Below are 19,683 nucleotides of genomic sequence, written 5' to 3'. Positions count from 1 at the left end.
ACATCTTCTGCAAGTGCTGTACTTGTGGAAAATAAGCTCAAGCTTGCAATTTTTTTAACTCTTCGGTAAGGAACAACATAATTAAAGTCTCCTGATTTCGTTTCTCTAAATATTTTTTACGCTGTTATACTCCACCAATTTTGCCATACTTATAAATACATTGATTACGAACTGAAGTCTGCCTATAAGGAGCGATTACCGCATTTTAACCTCAGATACGCTACTTTCACTGATATCCGAACATTTAAAGACCGAAAAATGAAATACTGGTTGCCATCACCAAGCGAAAGTCGCTCGCAAAGCTTTGTCACGTGCAGTTTATCCAGTGGTCCGTGCTTTTAGAACTCAAGCAAAACGGCAGACTGGGCAAGTCGGCCGACCGTCGTATATTAAAGCAGCTCTACAAGAGACAGGAGAGAGAAAAAGTGGGGAAAGGATTGTTGAACTTTTCAATTCTTTGAAAAAGAAATTGACGTGCTTGGTTGAGCAACGAGTTACTTGTAAGTGTAGGCCTTTTGTTGTTTTCACGGCAGTGTTGTTTACCCTCAATTATTGGTGCTCAAGTGAAGTTGCAGAGGCTGTTCGCATAATAAGGAAAGGTAATGGATGTGATCGCCGGCTATCCGTGGTCTTCTAGTCCAAGGAAATGTAGCTGCAACCACCGCAGTGGCTCAGTGGTTATAGTGCTCGGCTGCTGACCCGAAAGACGCGGATTCGTTTGCCGCCACGGTGGTTGAATCTCCATGCAGGCGAAAAGTTAGAGGCCCAAGTGGTCGAAACACTCTGAAACCCAGCCACTAAGGCGTCCCTCATAACCTGATTGTTTATGGGTGTTAAACCACATAAACCGTAAGTCGCCAAACAAATCTTCCATGGGGGATAGCGACCCGCTATAATGATCCGCCAGGGGTTTTTGGCACAGACAAGTGCAATGGGGAAAACAGTGAGCAGGTGAACAAGCTTGACGTTTGGTTATAAAATAGGGACAGCCATTTGTAAATTCAGTTCTGTCTTTGTCCTCTTCTTTTACGTCCTGTCTTTTTTGCGCTGTATTTTACAGATCGTCAGTCTTTGTCATACACTCACTCGGCGCGCCCGCTCTCGGGATGACGCCGCCGTCAGCTTTCACGTCAGACAAAACTGTTGCGGGACAGCGAAGGCATCAAAAACCTCTCGTGGCAAAGCACACCGTCGAGTCATTTAGCTTCCCACCAAAGCACCAACAAGGGGCATTGCCGGTATCGATGCGAACAGCACAAAAAGCTCAATCCAGCGCAGGATTCAGGCGGCTTCATAACAGCTTAGCTACTTTTCAGCAATTTAACCAGACGCCGTGCAATCAAACCAGCACTTTGCTGTCATGGCGTCTTCAGAGACCATGAGTAAGAACGCTTAGCTACGCGAGGAACTCGAAACCAAAGAGGCAACGCACGAAGTCCAAGAAACAGCGCATAAAAGAAGGAGCAGAAAAGTAGAGCGTTTTCCTAACTCTTTCTGGGATCATTTGAAACTTGTCGTGGATTACTATCACACTCGTGCAATGGTTGGCATTTGTCTGTAAATCCATGGTAATCTTATTCAGTTTGTGGTCAATTCTATACGATCACCAGTCACTCCACTTGACCGACATTAGGCCATTTCAGTCACATAACTTTTTATTTAAAGGCTACAGATACGACTGCGCCTGCTCAAGGGACAACTGTCATGGATGAAACGAAAACAAAAACCAACCTCGTGGCAACGAAGTCGACACTGGCCAGCCTGCTAGGTAGGACCATTTTCTTGTTTCTTCATTCGAAACTTTTTGAAAACAAAACTTGAATTCAGTGTTGCTGATGTCATATTGGTGCACCCGCACCTGAGAACCGCTCAGAAGTACACAGCTCCCGCTGCTAACAGAATTTATGTAGGGCTTCAACAAAAATGTAGGCAGAAATCGTCACTTCGTTCGGATATGTGTTGTGAAATAAATATTGTGCCCTGCCCAAGGTGTCGTATCGCGGTTACTCTGCTCATGACACCCTCTATGTGCACTGATTAAGCGATGAACAGTCAGCTACACTCGGTCAGCGCTTCACACACAAGCGGCTGCGTCCTCGAAGGCTGAATTTTGAGACGGCGACCCTTTCTTACGTGCTCTGGGCTATGAGTTTATACTCCCGGAAAACATTCTGTGGCTCTGCAGCCAAGGCTGGGCAGGGAGGGGTGGAGACTGGTCTCTGTACACGTGCCGTGCGGGCTGGGCTACCCCATGCCTAGCGACACCACACTCTAAACTTCCCCCATTCACAACTCCGCATCTATAGCCCGAACAATAAACAACCCACTAACGACGACACGGAGACAAAAACCCGTTTCCTTCTCTTAGCCTTAGCGGCACTGTTATTTGATTGGAAACCTAAGACAAGAAAAAAATATCTAGTACACGTATCGTGCCATTTTTATTCGCGCAATTTTTGATTGCGCGATACGTATACTAGAATATTTTGTGCTAGGCAGCAAGAGCGTGCAGCGTCCAAGTCTGAAATGGCTTTTGTTTTGTAAAGCAGTGCTATTCGCCATCGTGCATCGAACACCGACTGCTGTCCCAGCTGTAGGCAGATTGGGTGAACGAGTGATGAAAGCCAAAAAAAGCGAGTCCCGTCGCACAAGGTGGTGGGCAGCGAGTAGCTGAAAGTTTTAAAAGGGACACTGCGACAACGCTATCAAATTTTTCTTAGTAAAATCCCATAACCCGGCACTTCGTGCCTTTGTTCCGTTTGTCCGGCAGCGAAGGGAGCATTTATTGATGAGACATTTGGATTCGAAGTTGACAAGCTTTATCCCGTATCTTCGATTCACACTCGCGACACTCTGACGACGAAATAGGAGAAAATTTGTTGACGTAAAGTGCCGGCAACGAGGACTCCGTGATTGTAGACCGCATTGCAAGCTCTGCGCTCCCGCCTATAGCAGCAGCCTTATCAACACTACTGCAGGTCAGACGTTGAAGGCCTCCATCAGCCGTCGTCACTTCGTTTATGATTGCGCCAACGTCACAGTGGATTCCATTCCCGATCCTGACGAAGAAGTTCTTGCAAAGAATTGCGGCCTGCGTTCAGCGACCTCATCCCCCTGCAGCGTGCGATGCTTTTGAGGGCTGAGGGGGTGAGTCTGGCAAGAAAGTCAGGGCGCCGAAGAGTCAGCAGCGTCGTCACCGCCGAGCCGCCGTCACGACTGATGTGTAGCGGCTGGTACATGCGGGCATATTCAAATTCTGTAATAATAGACCGCGTAGGCCTTCTTATGCAGCTTTGCGTCTTGGTACGTTGGCAAAGCGAACACGCCGAGCTGTGCGTTCGATAACGTGGAGGCGCGTTGTGCATTGGCTATACTCTTTTTCCATGTCGCAGTTACGTGCCGTTGCATGAACTTCGGCCGAGGAGCACCGAGGCACCCGAAGGTCCTCTGCTGCTGCGCCCTTGTAAATTGAGCCGCGTAAGAAAACCCTGTGGACACTCAAACCGTATAGCCGCGAGACACCCCAAAACACACTGAAACTCAAGTGGCCGCCTGTTGCGCCGCCAATGAGAGGTTTTCTTTGACTTCCAACATTCAGGTTGTCTTTTTTTTCGTCTTCCTCGTGTGATAAAAGTCCACTAGCGGTTTCAAAACAAAACTTTCATACTTCAGTATCGATAAAACACGTAACCTTCATGCATGTTTGTCAGCCTCGGGGATCCGTGGTTTCTTTCTCCTATTTCATCATCACGCCTATACTTGCGAGGTTGGCCTGTGGCGGCGATATCTGCATTTCAGCTCTTCCTCTTTTCTAGTTTAAAAAAGCTTATCTTTCAGTAAGAGTGGTGTTTTCGTGCTTAGGAGCTGGTATTCTGTCGATGACAACTTCAATTTCTTCTAAGTCTACCTTTAAAGCGTGTTTAATCAGCAGGCACTGTTAGGACAAGAAACAGCAATGCGTCTTCGCTGGACGCAGCTGTTTTGAACAGTCGCACACTTTAACAAAGCTTCACACAATTTCAGTGCTACCAGTGATCGGATCATACAGCGCACAGGTGAAAGCATATTTGGGGCAAGTTCTTGAACTCAATCCCTGTTGGTATACCTCCTTTTTAAACTACATTTTCGCAGGTGGCCCCAAGGGGAAGAAAGTCGGCGACAGCGAAGATATTCAGGCTCGCGCTAAAGCTCGAAACCAGCCTATTGAGCGCACCCAGTTTGTTCTGTCCACAAGGGTAAGCGTCATTGATGGCGACGAGGCTTAACAGCCAAGCTTCCCGGGAGCCGTGGTGTGTCCCGCTCCAAGTGCAACGCGTAGATTTTGTTTTGCCTGTGTACTTCTACCCTTCCTTAACGCTTGTAATGCGTGCTTGTGTTTTTTTCTTTCTTCAAGGATCCTGTCTTCTTGGAAAAGTTCACATTCAATATAAAGAACAGTTTGAAGTACATCAACATTGGTATCTTCAGCAAAGGTCAGATAATCAGTCTGCATGGCATGAAAAAGCGGCCGTCTGACACGATGCTGGCATACGTGAGTTCTCTTTTTATTTTGGAGCAAGAACAGCATGGCAGACTTTCACTGCGCTTTACTATTGAGCTTCCTTTTCTAGCCAATGCCCCCCGGGCTACGCGGGCCCGTAAATGGCTGTCCTGGGGAACGCGCTCATTTGATCTAGGTGGGCTAGAAAGAGTAATACCCTCTCGGGAGAGGAAAGAATACGGTTCCTATGGTTTTTACTCTACGATACAGTTAGTTCACTGTGAAAATTTGTGGGATCGCTGTGTCGAAGGTAGATCTGAATGCATGCAAACTCTGAGCGACAAATGCTCGCAGAACAGCTGCAGATGTGAATGTAGTACTCTCGAGCCCAACAAAATGGCAAGCACTCTAAAAATATATCGCCACAAGATTGGGCCATTTGCTGGAACCAGCTGTACTTAAATTGCATTTCGCACACGGTTTATGTGTTATATACGCCATTCTAAACATAAGCACACATTCCGTTCACAGAATAGCATTCCACTTACCTATGTCCTGGACGAATGCCAGAAGACCACGCAGGGATTCTTTGGTCCGGTGATAAAGCTGCTGTGTCCCGAATTTCAGCAACTGCCAAAGTGAGTGAATGTTGTTCATTATGAAAGAAAAAAAATTCACAGGCGATCATTGAAACTGCGAAGGTGTGACAGATAGGGTGAGGAGGGGTGGAGGGGTGTTGACTTTGGCTTTTACTGATTTGGCTTTTCGGATGATGATTTACCATTTCTGCTGGAGCAGCGTGTTTGAGACTGGGGGCATCACGACTGTGTGAATGAACTTTGCGGCACTGCTTGGTGCATATATACATCGCTTACAGAGCAGTAGGACACCTTGTTCTCTTTTGCGCTTTAAAAGCACGGAGCGCAAAACGTTGAACATTTTTAGGTCCAAGGAGCTGAATGCCATTCAAAGCACATAGTGCTTGGTCACCGGTAGGGACTTCAAGTCGTTTTTGTGCCACAGGCGGTTGCGCACTATGCACGCGTATCCTGACTGGTTCTCGCGGAACATTCGGACGAACGCCTTTTCCTCCTCTCGGCGCTTGGTTTCGGTTTCGGACTTGAGCTGTTCAGCGTACTCTTGCCTTCTTTTCCTCGCCACGGCCTCCGCTCCACATAGAGCGGCGTGCACCTGTCACTTTCTTTTCGCTTCTGCCTAGGCTTTCCGACACTCCGTATTCTCAAGTCGATTTCTTCTCACTGCTTCAGCGGCTGCCCTGCGGCAGTTCAGGTCAGCTTCTCGCTGACGTTGCCTTGTAAACCGCTGCTGTCCGACCCGCTGAACTCGGCTTCTGGGTTCCTTCACACGCACCGAAGAACCTGCTTGTTCATCTTGGCTGTGTGGTGAGAGTCCACATGGCCGTACTTGTATTTCAACTGCCCTATAGATGACGTCGCCGCCTTTGTCGCTGTCGTTGGCGCCTCAGTCGCCCTTGTTTCGAGCTAAGTTGGCGTGAGGTAGCGAAGAGATAACTCGCGGGAAAGACAGGGACGAGTGGTGCATCATGTGAATGTTTACTTCTGCGCACTTTTAGTTGATTTCGCAAAGACGGGCTAACGTTTCTCTACCACGACACTTCCTCGCTAAAAATTGTACGAAAAGGGTTGTCTGGCTTATGGGTCTTGGCTGTGAAGAAGTCATTTAGGCTATTACCTCTGCTGTTCAGTATATCCCTGGCAAGTGAGTAAAGATTTAAATCCTTACAGAAGTACATGAACCTTGTATTTACTCTAACGGCACTTTTTTGACAGGAACAAAGTTTTTATTAACTACCGACTGCGCTTTTTCATTGTAAATTCCCTTCAACAGAACAACAAACCCCGTCTCCTTGTGTGCTTGAACAAGCATAACGTTATTTTTCAATCAGAGATACCACATCAATTAGTAGTTTTTTGTTGTTCCGCGTGGCTGCATCATTCGCAGAGCACTTCCGCAGACAGTCAATACCTTCCAGAAGACACCGGTTTCGGCTTGGAGCCTTGTGTTTCGGCACCTGAGCTGATTGCAGTGAATAGAAAAATGGCCTTGAAAGCAAGAAATGAAGAAGACCGAAACCGTTGTCTTCTGGTAGGTGTGGACTGTCTAAATGATGTAGCCGCGCAGAAGGACAAAAGACACCCAAATAATGAGGTATCTCTGTTTAAGAAAAATAACCTTATGCATGCTCAAGGAGACTGGGTTTGCCGTTCTTCCGAAGGGAATGTACAATGAAAAAGCGCAGTCGGCAATTAATCAGAATTTTGTTGTAAAAAACAGTGCCGTTAAAATAAAGACAAAGTTCATGAACTTCTGCAAGGATTTAGTCTTCACTCACTTGCCATGGATGTACTAAATAGCAGAGGTAATAACCTGAAATTATTTCTTCACAGCCAAGACCCATAAGCCAGAAATCCCTTTTCGTACAACTGTTAGCGATGAAGGATAGTGGCAGAGAAACGTTAGCATGTTTTTGAAAAATCAACTAAAAGTGTTCGCCTTGAATGACCCTTTCTTCACAAAAAAATCTGCCGATGTCACGCATTTTCTCGCCAGTACAGATGATACTTGCTTTGGGTTCTCTGTAGATGTGCAAGACCTCTTTTATTCGGTCCCACAAGATCAGCTTTTGTTGGCTGTAAAGGAATGTATTAAAGCAAACAGCGACGTGTCTTTCCAGAACTCATCAGGCGTGTCAGTAGATAATTTCGTCTGTTTATTGCAGTTTTACTTGAGATATACATTTATTGCCTTTGACAACCTGCTCGTTTTGCAGCGCAATGGAATTTGTATTGGGTGATGCGTGGCTCTAATTTTGTGCGATATTTTTCTAGCAAAAGTATATCAGCAGTTAGATATCTTAATGGGAGGGGGGAGGGGGGTTTAAAGGTTTTATATCTGTGGACGACTTTTTAGTGTTTTCAGAAAAGTAGAAGACCTAGCTTCACCTACCCCTCTACAGTAGGCGAAGTTTTAGACGCTTTTAAAAAACATGGACTCGGACTAAAAATTAACCCATTAACTACCTGACGCAGCTGTTTTACAGTTTTTATACTTGGAACTAACGTTCTCTAAAGGGCTATTACAGTGGTGCAAAAAAGGATTTCGTGCCTTATGACTCGGCACACTGGAAAACGGTCAAAATAGCCATTGCGTCGCATTGTATGGAATCCTGTCTCAAAAAATCGTGTACGCATCAGACGCAAAGCAATTTTCAGTATCAGATTAGCCGAAATTTGGCGGCGGGTTTCCCCCTTCGGTCCTGATTACTGCCGCTGAAACCCTGCTTCAGGAAATGAAGAATGGAACAAGAAGAATAGATCGTGATCGTCGGAAGGCCGATAAGCCTGTCGTTTTGCCATACTTGCACAAGACATCGCACAATATCAAGAAAGTGGCCAACAGGCATGGTGTGTCCGCTGTATTTTCGGCACCCAATAAGATGGCAAAGTTATGTCCACGCATTTGCGGCTTCAAAAAAAAAAATAGAGGATGCGAGATACGACATGGCACTCCGTTTTGTGAAGTGCTCAACAGGCGTGATTTATGCCATTCCCATGACGCGTGGAAAAGTTTATGTAAGCGAAACCGGCCTTTGCATCAACGAACGATTGGCGGAGCATGCCCGAAATTTAAGTCAGTTTAAAGATAAGTACGCACAATTGGTTGTGCACGCAAGTAAGTGCAGAGGATGCGTGACTTGCTTGGGCGAGACTAGGATTCTAGGAAAGGGCACCGACAAGACTGCGCGTGTTAGCCTGGAAGCATACTTTATTAAGAGATACTTGCATCGGCCCTCCCTCTTTACCACTCTTTGTAGCAGAGGTCGGCTTTTTGAAGCAGCTAACGTTTGGCTCTTAATGTCTTGTTGCTTGCTTGGGCTTGTTATCTTTCACAATTGTTGGTTCTCCTCTTCTTCACCTCTCTTCCTCGCCTTATTTAAGGTGTGCCTACCCTGAATCAGTATAATCAGGGCCTGTGTCTTCTCATTTCTTTTTCTGTTGTTGCATGCTTTGGCGCTGCACCTTTTCTTAGGTTTCAGACATTTGGAATTATTTATGTATCTGTTTGGTATGCCTGTTCCGCGGTGAGTTCGATTCTTTCACGATTATTTCAGCACAGAGGTTTGGTTGTTCTGTCCGAGACCATACTCTACGGCGTGGTTGTGGCGGCTGACCCTACCACCCTACCGTAGACTATGTATGTATGTATGTATGTATGTATGTATGTATGTATGTATGTATGTATGTATGTATGTATGTATGTATGTATGTATGTATGTATGTATGTATGTATGTATGTATGTATGTATGTATGTATGTATGTATGTATGTATGTATGTATGTATGTATGTATGTATGTATGTATGTATGTATGTATGTATGTATGTATGTATGTATGTATGTATGTATGTATGTATGTATGTATGTATGTATGTATGTATGTATGTATGTATGTATGTATGTATGTATGTATGTATGTATGTATGTATGTATGTATGTATGTATGTATGTATGTATGTATGTATGTATGTATGTATGTATGTATGTATGCATGCATGCATGTATGTATGTATGTATGTATGTATGTATGTATGTATGTATGTATGTATGTATGTATGTACTTACGTACGTACGTACGTACGTACGTATGTATGTATGTATGTATGTATGTATGTATGTATGTATGTATGTATGTATGTATGTATGTATGTATGTATGTATGTATTTGGACGGACGGACGGACGGATGGATGGGTGGGTGGATGGACGGACGGACGGACGGACGGACGGGCGGACGGACGGACGGACGGATGGATGAATGGACGGACGGACGGATGGATGGATGGATGGATGGATGGATGGATGGATGGATGGATGGATGGATGGATGGATGGATGGATGGACGGACGGATGGACACAGCTGAACCCTTTAAATGGGGCGCTGGCTCAAGCCACCTAGCCATGACTTATGAAATTTTACTCCTATCTTGATTTTAGCCACCAATCAGATAACTTGCGCTTGGTTACTTCAACCCGCTTAAAATCTACTTTTCCTTCACTGTCCTTAAACCCCAATGCCTTGGATAAATCAGCCCCGCTGCTTTCCACTGCAGGGTGAAGCCCTTTACAGAAAAGTATAAAGTGTTCAGCTGTTCTCCTCCTCTCCGCACGCAACGCACAACGCGTCTATCTCGTGGTACCTGACTCTATATGTTTTAGTCCGCAAATATTCCGTTCTGGCCTCAAACAACAAAGAGCTTCCCCTACAATTATCATAGATATTTTCTTTGCCAATTCCCTGCTTAAAAATCCTGTATGTTCCCACTGCTAATTTCATCAGCATCCCTGTTTTCCACAGAACTCTCTCTGCTTCTTTAACCTTTTTCTTCACCGATAATTGCTGATTTTCACCCCTACTTCTGTCCAGATATTTCCTTGTCAATTTTCTAGTTCGCTTTCTCCATTTCGCGTCAACATTCCTTATATACAGGTATCTGAAAACGTTCCTGGCTAACTGCTTTTCCCCCATTTTTCTCAATCGCTCCTCAAATGCTCTCTTACTGCTAGCCTTTCTGCTCTCGAACGACGCCCATCCCATATCACCCTGAACCCCCTGATTTGGTGTATTGCCATGTGCTCCCAAAGCAAGCCTCCCTACGCCACGTTGTTTAATTTCTAACCTTGCTTGAACATCTGGTCTCATGCACAGGGCCGCATTACCGAAAGTCAGGCTAGGAACCAACACCCCTTTCCAGATCCCTCTTACCACTTCATACCTTATGTAATTGCACAGCCCCGATTTTTCATGACAGCTGCATTCCTACTAGGTTTGTTCATTACATATTTTTCATGCACTATCAGATACTCAGCACCGTTATTTATCCACACCCCAAGATACTTGTACTCATCCACTACTTCTAGCGTGAACTCCTGTATTCTATGCTCGCCGCCCTCTTCATTAAATATCATGACTGCAGATTTTTTTGTTACTAAACTTGAAACCTAGAACTCTGTGGACTAGGACTCTGTGGTCAGCGCTCCGCGGCGCTATTGTGAACGCAGACCACACGCTTGATGATTCGTGTTAAGTTTGCGGGCGGCGGTGCCATTCTGATATGTTTTGCTGCAACGCCGAATCGAGCAAATCAGTTGCACAGCACCAGCGAAGCAACGAGTCGCACAGCAGTGTACACGCCTCATGACGTGTTGGTGGTTTGTCGCGCTAGCAGGGAGCAGCGAGGCGGCCCGTGTCTTCGATGCGCCTGCTGTGCAGACTCGGCGCTTGCTGCAATGGTGGCAAGCTTCCGGCCCTTGGTACAATTTCGACGAAAAAGTAGAGTGCCTCATGTTGCGGCTATTCGGCTTACTTAATCGGCAAAACGAAAGTTCGCTACCTTTCTGTGAAGTCACATCACTTGGGCAGTACACGTCCGATGGTTAAGCGTGGCAGGAGCAAAAAAACTTCAACCCTGTTCCTTGGTACCCATCGTGCAGTTCAGCGCCTTTGGAGGCAGCACACATTCACTTTTTTTTTGCACAGCCTGGCTACCGCCTAAACATCCAAAAAGAAAGGCTACAAAGATAGGCCAGAATCTTCCATGTTTTCTTGTTTCGTTTCTGCGTCTCAAAATAAAACACACCTAACACCAAGAAATACGTGCTTGAAATATCAGTGGGAAAAAAGGTTCCTTAACGTTAGTTCAAATTCAGTGACTAAAAAACCTTCCATGGCCGTGTGTCCTGCAGTCGAAGTTTCGGCATAAAGCTGCGATACTCTAGCACAGCAGGTTGCGAGGAAATGCCCTTTTTGCTCTTTATAGCTTAGTTAAAGCTTTGCACTCTCCTGGCTTGCTTCCGTTTCATAGCGACAGACGTCTACGCCTGCCACAACTGACACCTTCTTCCCTCCTTAAACCATGCTTTCCAGGGACCTGGTGAAATACTCGTCGCTGAACGGATTTGATCCCCGGCTCTGTTACGGAGATATCACTCTTCACTTTGTGTTCAAAGGGGAGTACAAGTTCAAGGGAGGCCCTCAACAAGACGTAGAGGAAGTTCACGACCTCATGGGCCTCGAGTCCAGCTGGTGAGCGTGTGCGAGCGACGTTTAGTTGGTCACCAAACGTTCTGCTTCACTGCGCTGTGAATTGCGACTGCCGAAGATAGCATTAGTAGCAGGAAACAGTTTCAGCTGTTCGCCTCATACACAGTCATGAGGCAGGCTAGACCCAGATCTCAATGTTTATCTGCGAAAATTTAGCAAGCGTGAATATATGCGAGCTACTGGGCTTTCTCTTTTAGAAATCGCACACTAAACCTTGAGTTTGTTCTACCTTATCCAACTTTCTAAAGGTTGAGGGTTTTAAGAGGGAGAAATAAGTTTTTCCCGCTTATTGGCGGCTAACATTTCATACGGACTCTTCCGCCTCATGACCAAGCCGAGTCCTGTTAGTTCTTTGCCATCAGTCTTCAAATTTTGAACAGGGTTGTGTTTCTGGTCACGTGGCAGCAATGCGTTTACCCGGGCCCAAGCAACATCATGGCGACCCCTCTGGACTAAAGAAACGCGGAGTAATAATCCGTTCTAGCTGAGCGCTGTTTCGTTGTTAATCAATTTCGAAATTCCTTGAACAACCACAAGTCGTCAATCCTATGTGTCTTTAGAATGTTATATATAGCTTATCCTTCATTTTAATTTATAGCAGTAACTGAGGTTTGATCTATCATTTATTACATTTAACACGATAGCTTTAAAGGCCCCGTTCACCAGAAAATCCGGCATCGGCGTTGGGAGCGAAACTTCACGGGCACTGCTTCGACAGGCGGTCCCCAGAGACCAACCTAGGAGGCAGGTGGGCCACCTGGGTCACATGACCATGCGGCGTCATCACAATCTGCCCACTGTGGCCGTTGGCAGTTAAATGAATGATTGGTCGCCCGGGAAGAGGAACCTGGGCTCCACAAGGCCCATCGCAGGGCAGTGGCGCATCGCTTAACCGCGGCACCAGCGCCAGGAGGGTTATGAGGACTCCCGGGGATTTATGAATGTAAAGTAAAAAATTACCTTGTGCATGAATTATCCCATTACGCTATGGCGTAATACGCTTAAGGTGGACTTAAGTGTGCCCTCAAATAGTTTTTCGGGATGGTTTGCACAATGTAGAGCGAAAGTAAATGTCGTATAGTTGTTTAAAATTAATAAGGAAGCTTACTATGAGCCTCATTGGCGTTATTAGATGAATAACGTGGGTGAATGGAACTTGGTTGATACGTTCTTATTGCTGTGATGTTTGGGCTGGCGAATTCAAGCGCAGTAACACAGGAAGGCGGTAATTGATTCGGGGAGTGCAAGATGCCGGTCATGTGGGAGAATTTAGAAATGAACAAGTCTAAAGAGCATTTACTTCCAACTATTGTTCTAGTCGATATTTCAAGTAGGTTAATATGCCACTCAGAGTGAAATGATGGTGAATTCTCTGGTAGAATAACTATTACTGCTCATGTCGACGTTGAAGTTACCGCCAGCAATAAGCACGTAATCTCTGTTAGCTACAAAGGCAAAAAGTGGACATCGAATTTTCAAGAAACAGCCACATCCGCATTCGGCTGGCAGTAGCAAAGTTTACACACACACACACACACACACACACACACACACACACACACACACACACACACACACACACACACACACACGCACACGCACACGCACACGCACACGCACACACACACACACACGCACACGCACACGCACACGCACACGCACACGCACACGCACACGCACACACACACACACACACACACACACACACACACACACACACACACACACACACACACACACACTGATGCTATCATCTCGTAGTCCAGCTTAATTACAGTATACCAGTTCAGCAGTTCACCTTTTTCGTTTGCATCCAGCAGCAGTGCCACTTGCCGCCATTGCGAACAGGTATATTCAAATAACACGCTCACCGACGATAAATCCCCATAATCTGAACGAGAAAGCGAGTTTTTGCTTCATTTTGTAGATATTATGTGAGCTGGCGCTGCATGTTTCAACGAAGATTATCAGACGGAGCGTAAACCAAAATTAGCTGAAAAGTAAGTTTCCGATTCAATTCTAATGTTTACTGATAGCGCGTTGGTGTGTATAGCTTTAAGGGATGTGGTTTAAAAAGAAGAAGCGTAGGCCTTCAATTCAGCGGGGAGGTGATATGAGCGTTGTTTCATTTTTTTTTTTTTAGGTAGTGAGCGAGCGCTGTACTTATTTATGCGAAAGTTGGTGCAGATATTTTACTCGCACCTAGTTTCTTCAGGATAGAGCGCGAGCATTCTTTACATCGAGTTCAGAATTATCTTATTTCTTGCCCTTGCCAAACCCGTTTTCCCGGGACGTGATACCAGGCGGGACTTTTCTGCATTTTTTTTTTGCTTTAAAGATTTTTTTGTTACTCCCGCGCATTTACGAAATGATATGCGCATTGACACTCTGTGCATTTCAAACTCGGCACGTTGTCATGAATAGACTGCTTGCAAGAATAACATACGTTAGAAATTGTTCTCAGAATCGCACAGTTCAACAAACCAACATAAAACACTGTTTCGCAACCAAGCAATGACAGCTATGGCGGCAGCAGCAATGGCATATGTCAAATGCATTTTCGCAATGTTGCACTAACCTGCCACATAGAGAGTCTAGCCGTTCAAGGGACCCTGAAATGATATTGATGGTCATATCCTAAAGCAGCAGATCTGCAAAGGTGGTCTTTGTGAGTATTACAGTCAAATTTAAACTCTCTGCGTGGGTCCTGTAATTTACAGAGTTCTTATAAATTGCTGCTCGCAGCCGATTAGGGCGACACCTAACCGTGTGTTCTTATCGGCCCCTACACCGCGGACATAATGTGGCGAATCTGCGCGAGAGTTCTCATTGGGGCGTGTCTGAGTCACAAGGCCGATATGGGGCGCGGAGGGGTGCAGTCCCTGGTTGTTTTCGTTTTTTTTTCTTCTTGCGCTTCGGCGTGTATGAGTTGAAGGAAGAAGGGAGGAGGAGCATTTTTAATCACTGGTATATTCCGCGTTCATGAAGCTAGCTTGAAAGCTTTTGCAGCGCGGTGGCAAGCAATGTAATATTGATTGCTCCTGCGCTTTTCCTAACCTCAGTAGATATAATTACCTGGTCCTGGGCAGGACGTAGTCGCATCGTTGCCGCTCATGCCCTGTGGCCACAGCTTCGAAGCTCCAGTTTAATTTTATAGCGGCTGCCACTCAGCGTCTGCAGAAAACTGAGCCGTTGCGCGCCAAGCGCTCAATGATCGGACTCGGCAGAGGCAGCTTCAGTATCGGCGTCGCTTCACGGCAGCAGAAATGGTGTTCTTCGGTTTCCAGTAGGTGGAGCACTCGAGAAAGGAAAGCGCAACAAAGGGAACTTTCGCCGTTAGCGATGTAGTCGCATCACTGCCGCTGCTACCTAATGGGTATCTGAGGAGTACTAATCGCGCTCTTTTGTTAGAAATAACCAGCTTTTCTTCGTGATCTGTATACGTTAAGCTTCACTAAAGTGGCCTAACATACGTCGTACAGGTCTTCCTCAATGAAGTCACAAGCTGCGAGAAACTTCAGCCACGTCTTTGAGGACGTCCCCTTAAAGAAGATCATATTCTGCAAGTACTGCGACAACAGGGTAAGGTTTATACGCAAATGCACACACGCAACAAGTCATGTTTTCACTAGGGTAGTGTATAGTGCCCTCTGACAAACTTTGCAGACCGCTTTTGCGTTATTCTGTCCATGAAGAGCAAAACAACAGTTTTGTTATTTCTCTGCTTCCAAAGAAGCTGTGTTATGACTGACTTCATGGCACTAGGCGTTTTAGCGAGCGCTTTAAAAAAAAATGAAAACTACCTGTACCATGGCGTTTTTTGACCAAAGCTGACCTTGCGCGATAAAAATGCATCATCATCATCATAAAAATACTAAAAGAGGGTGTCTGAAATAGCAAGTACATGCACACAAGCGCACACTCAGAGGCATGGAAGGTGGCAGCTGCTTTAAAATCATATTAAATAGAAACAATACTAGGATTTACTCATGAAAGTTTCAATTGGCACAGTCTGGTGCCTATAGTATCAATGGGAGTTTGTAGCTGCCTACAACGGTGCCTTATAAGTTTTTGGAACGATACAAAAGCCGTTCTCCCCAGCCCAGGGGAGAAAAGATCATCCAATGTATTTTTTTTTTTGGCACACAGCGAGGACTGAGCGCCTGAGACGCGCAAGAAACCCAGGGCAAACTCAACGCAGTATTAGAAGTATCGGCTTTATTGTATCTTGACATGCATTTTCTTTTGCTTCGTTGATGTGAACGTCTTTAAGCATATGTTTCTATACCGGGCAGACGACGACGACAGGCAGACGACAAGCGCCAGTATCCTACCTGCGCCGACGCCTATAGCCAATTCCCGAACGTGGTTTATGTGGACGCCGCAGCATACCCGGACCATGACAAGCACGCTGTGGCGGCAGTCGACCACCGCTTCTCCACTCTATTCACTGCTTCTGTAAGAGCCGAAACACCAGCGGCCACGGAGACCGCCGGCGTGGCCGTTGTCAGCAGACTTTACGAGTCCCAAGGCCAAAGCGCTCATGTGATCACAGACTCGCAACACGCGTGTCGAAACTTCCTGAGAGGCCGAGTTCCAAAGCGCGTCCGTCGGCTCATGGGCATTACACTCCTCACCAAGCAACACCAAATCACCTGGACCCCCGGCCAAGAGGGAGTGGAGGGAAATGAGAGGGCGCATGCTCTAGCTCGAGGCATCATCAACCAAGCGGGGCCACAAACCGTGCCCTCTTTTCCCCCTCTACCTTCCAGGTATAACGAACGCCTCGAGTTTCAGTGTATTTGATCAAAGGAGACACTTCCCTCCGCCTCATAGGAAATTACACACCCCAGATGCCGTCTCTTGGCGGCAGATACAGACGAACACATTTCCAAACCTCCAAAGACTACATCTCACCCACCTAACATTATACTCCGACATCTGTGCCTGGTGCCAGCCCCGCCCTTCATTCTTCCACATTTCGTGAGGATGTCGGGCCAAACCAAGTATTCTGCGGACTGAAAACACGTCTTCTGAGCGGTAGGAGGCGCTGGTCAGGACCAACGTGCCCTCATCCAACAGGGCAGCTAAAGCCAGTGGAGGCCTGGAATGAGGGCCCCACCCATAAGGTCGCCCAACTCCCCTTCACTTTTACAAAGTTTTTCCTCCTCCTCCTCCTACTCGCTTTGTCGATCTCGGAAATAACGGCCAGATAGTTGGCCAGGACTATACGCATTTCCTTGCATCAGACGACCAAGGAAACGAAAGTGCACGCCACTGTATAATAAAGCCGGGAATTCGGATTTAACGTCGTAGACAATGCAACGGGCCGGGAACGGACGTTGCGTTTACACTACGTGCTTCCTGCGTGCCTCAAGCGCTCAGTGTCAACTTTGTGCGGAAATTATGCACTGGATTTCCTCGCGTTTCACTTTTTCTTCGTTTCGAAAGCTCATATAGTATCGTCTTGGGCTCTTAACCGCCATAAGCCCCATGTTAGTGAGGCGTTTCTAGTCAATTAGTATTAAATCAGGCGCGGTTGAGAGTCTGCTCATCAAAAGATATTGTGTCTGTTTCAGACACCTTACTTTCAGGAGTTTTTGAAACTGCTGACAGAAACACTCGTTATATTTTTGTAACTTCCTGCGCATATAGCCGGCGGCTTCTGCTTCTCCGTTCAAGTTGAATGTGTTGCTACTCTTCACACCTAATAATCCCTCTACATGCCAGCTATCGTCTCCTAGGCTGGTTCTCATCGTTGCTGTCTTACTGCGGCTGCTGCGGTAGAAATAAGAATCGCAACTCGCCTGGCCGCTGCGTAGCATCGCTGCTGGAGCGAAGAATTCTTGTTCCGTTTTTGAGACCGCATAGAGTCATATATGGGAACACGCCTCTTCTAAAAATTAGATTCTTTGGAACTGTACTGCTACAACAATATCTAACCTAACAAGGCTTCCATCAGTCTGTTTTTTATATTTTTCAGAAAGTATTAGGACATTACAGGCCGCACGCACTAGTTACGCTCACGCCTTGTGTAAAATTACCTCGAATTATTATGTTAAATTCATTTCACATCGGTTATGTTGCAGTAAGTTTGACGTGAAAATGCGATGGTTTGTTTTTGTTATATACTATTGTGAAAACTCATGCTGAAACCAAACTGTGCACGTTGCTTCGCGTTTCCAAAAAAAAACTGTTTGCAAAATATTTTTGTTTAATCTCCGTGCCCACTGTCAAGAAACGCATCTTTTTTTTTTTTGGCCGAGTACGCTGTAACACATGCAGATTTTAGCTCTGGCGTCGCTTTTCCAGATCTGGCTGGGAAACGGATGTCGCTGCAAAGAGTGCAAGATGATAGTGCACAACAAGTGTCTGCCTCTGGCCCAGCAGAAAACTCTGTGCAAACAGTGCGTATACGAGAAGTGATATCACTTCGGTGTCACCTACTGCATGAAAATCGAAAATGATTTCGTTAACACATTCACGCTGCGCTCCTCAGCACGCAACTGGCCTATGTAAATGTTCAGCTGTCTCGGAGCGAATTCTGAAGCAATAGACACGCGGTGACTTAATCCAATATGAACCAGACTCTCACATACCAGGCTGTCCATTTTCGACAAGCTGCATGATTGAATTGGCTCGCGAGTGCTGGCCAGTCATCAGAGCCAACGACACTGGCTAATCTCATCAGCATGTAAGTAAGAAAAGTTACGCGCTCTTGTCAAGATTCGGGAAAAGTTACTTTTTTATTTACCTTTTATGAAGCAGTTACCTGCAGGGATTATCGAGCAGCTTCGGCACACTTGCAGCCCGTGTTTCGAGTATGACAGCCCTTGCGCTATATTCACGTTGCTCCAGTGACTCTTTAAACGGACAACTAAATCATCAACCGTTAGCAAGAAAAATGTTTAGCAGCAACATTCACACAATGGTGGAAAATTGTTGATTTTGTCGTAGATGCATGCGCGGGGCTAAAATGAGTATTTCTCGTCGGCTAATTTCCACGTAAGCCCGGTTTATGTTCCCGCGTGGCTGTAAACGTTGTGATGCGCTTCATTAGAGTTATTCCGACTGAGTGAAAGAATCCGCGCTAAAAAAAAAGCTTTGATATCTACCATCAACAGAGAACAAAACTCGTTAGATTGCAAATTCTCAACTTGGTGTACAAATCGAGTGTGCATTCCGCCCAACGTCAGAGGCAGCGAAGTGTCGACGGAGTTCGGTATATGTGCAACCTGCAATCGAATTCAACGAAGAATCGTTACATCTGCTTTGTCCGCGTACGTAGAAAAATCGCGCAACATCAGCCACTCCTATAATCTGCTGCGTCTGGTTGGCAGAGAGCAATTTTTTCTAGCGTTCAAGTACAGGTGGCTCTTTTTCGTTTTTTCCCCAAGGAAAATCTGGCCGGACGAAGATGCTGTAGAGACTGGTAAGTGTTGGCTCCTCTTTCTCTGCTATGCAGCGCCTGCCATTGTCTCCAAAAAAGTGCATTAATTTAGGCGGAATGTGCGCACATCCCGCGATGACGGGATAGTTTAACACAAGCCTTCCAGAAGAGAAAAATGCTGTCCGGCACGTGCCATCAGAAGCAGGCGTAAACTGCCTTTTTTTTTCGGACGGCTGCACTAATCGGAACCGCACTCTTGAAAGATAAAAGTAGTTAGTGGAGGGTAGACGTGCAGGCACCTACTACACATGGTCTTGAAGAAGGCCTTCAAGCACGCGGCCTCGGGGCCTTGTCGTGCAAGCCACTGGCCCTATATAGAATGGCCTCTGTTCCGGAGGTGCCTTGCCACTACCACATTTTTTCTTTCGAAGCCGCATCGCATATATTTTTTCCTGTTTTGTCACCGACCGGTTTCCCACTGTGTTATGTAAGCTAGGCATACTTTTTGAGGAAACCGAGGGGCACTGACTGCTTACCTTAGAACGAGCCAGGAGAGTGGATCAGTATTTTTTCACTTTCACCCTGTCCGAGGCGGCAGAACAATTGCAATGGCCGCAGGCTGCACGAGCGGTGCGCAGCCCTCTTCTTTCCCGGCTAATGTCCCTTGAAAC

General features: G+C 46.2%; 1 protein-coding gene across 1 annotated transcript in view; it reads left to right on the top strand.

Annotated features, from left to right (window-relative positions):
* Nucleotides 1-19,683, top strand: part of LOC144129511 (PDZ domain-containing protein 8-like) — a 62,192-nt gene that overhangs the window by 29,895 nt on the left and 12,614 nt on the right. The window contains exons 12-19 of the mRNA XM_077663670.1: nucleotides 1,666-1,768; nucleotides 4,132-4,235; nucleotides 4,394-4,531; nucleotides 5,012-5,118; nucleotides 11,446-11,604; nucleotides 15,105-15,204; nucleotides 17,935-18,029; nucleotides 19,020-19,054. Of these exons, the coding sequence (XP_077519796.1) occupies nucleotides 1,666-1,768; nucleotides 4,132-4,235; nucleotides 4,394-4,531; nucleotides 5,012-5,118; nucleotides 11,446-11,604; nucleotides 15,105-15,204; nucleotides 17,935-18,029; nucleotides 19,020-19,054 (841 nt within the window). The remainder of the gene's footprint in view (nucleotides 1-1,665; nucleotides 1,769-4,131; nucleotides 4,236-4,393; nucleotides 4,532-5,011; nucleotides 5,119-11,445; nucleotides 11,605-15,104; nucleotides 15,205-17,934; nucleotides 18,030-19,019; nucleotides 19,055-19,683) is intronic.

The sequence above is a fragment of the Amblyomma americanum genome, chromosome 4, assembly GCF_052857255.1.
Source record: "Amblyomma americanum isolate KBUSLIRL-KWMA chromosome 4, ASM5285725v1, whole genome shotgun sequence".
In the NCBI taxonomy this organism is placed as follows: Eukaryota; Metazoa; Arthropoda; class Arachnida; order Ixodida; family Ixodidae; genus Amblyomma; species Amblyomma americanum.
This window is presented reverse-complemented; position numbering and strand designations above follow the sequence as displayed.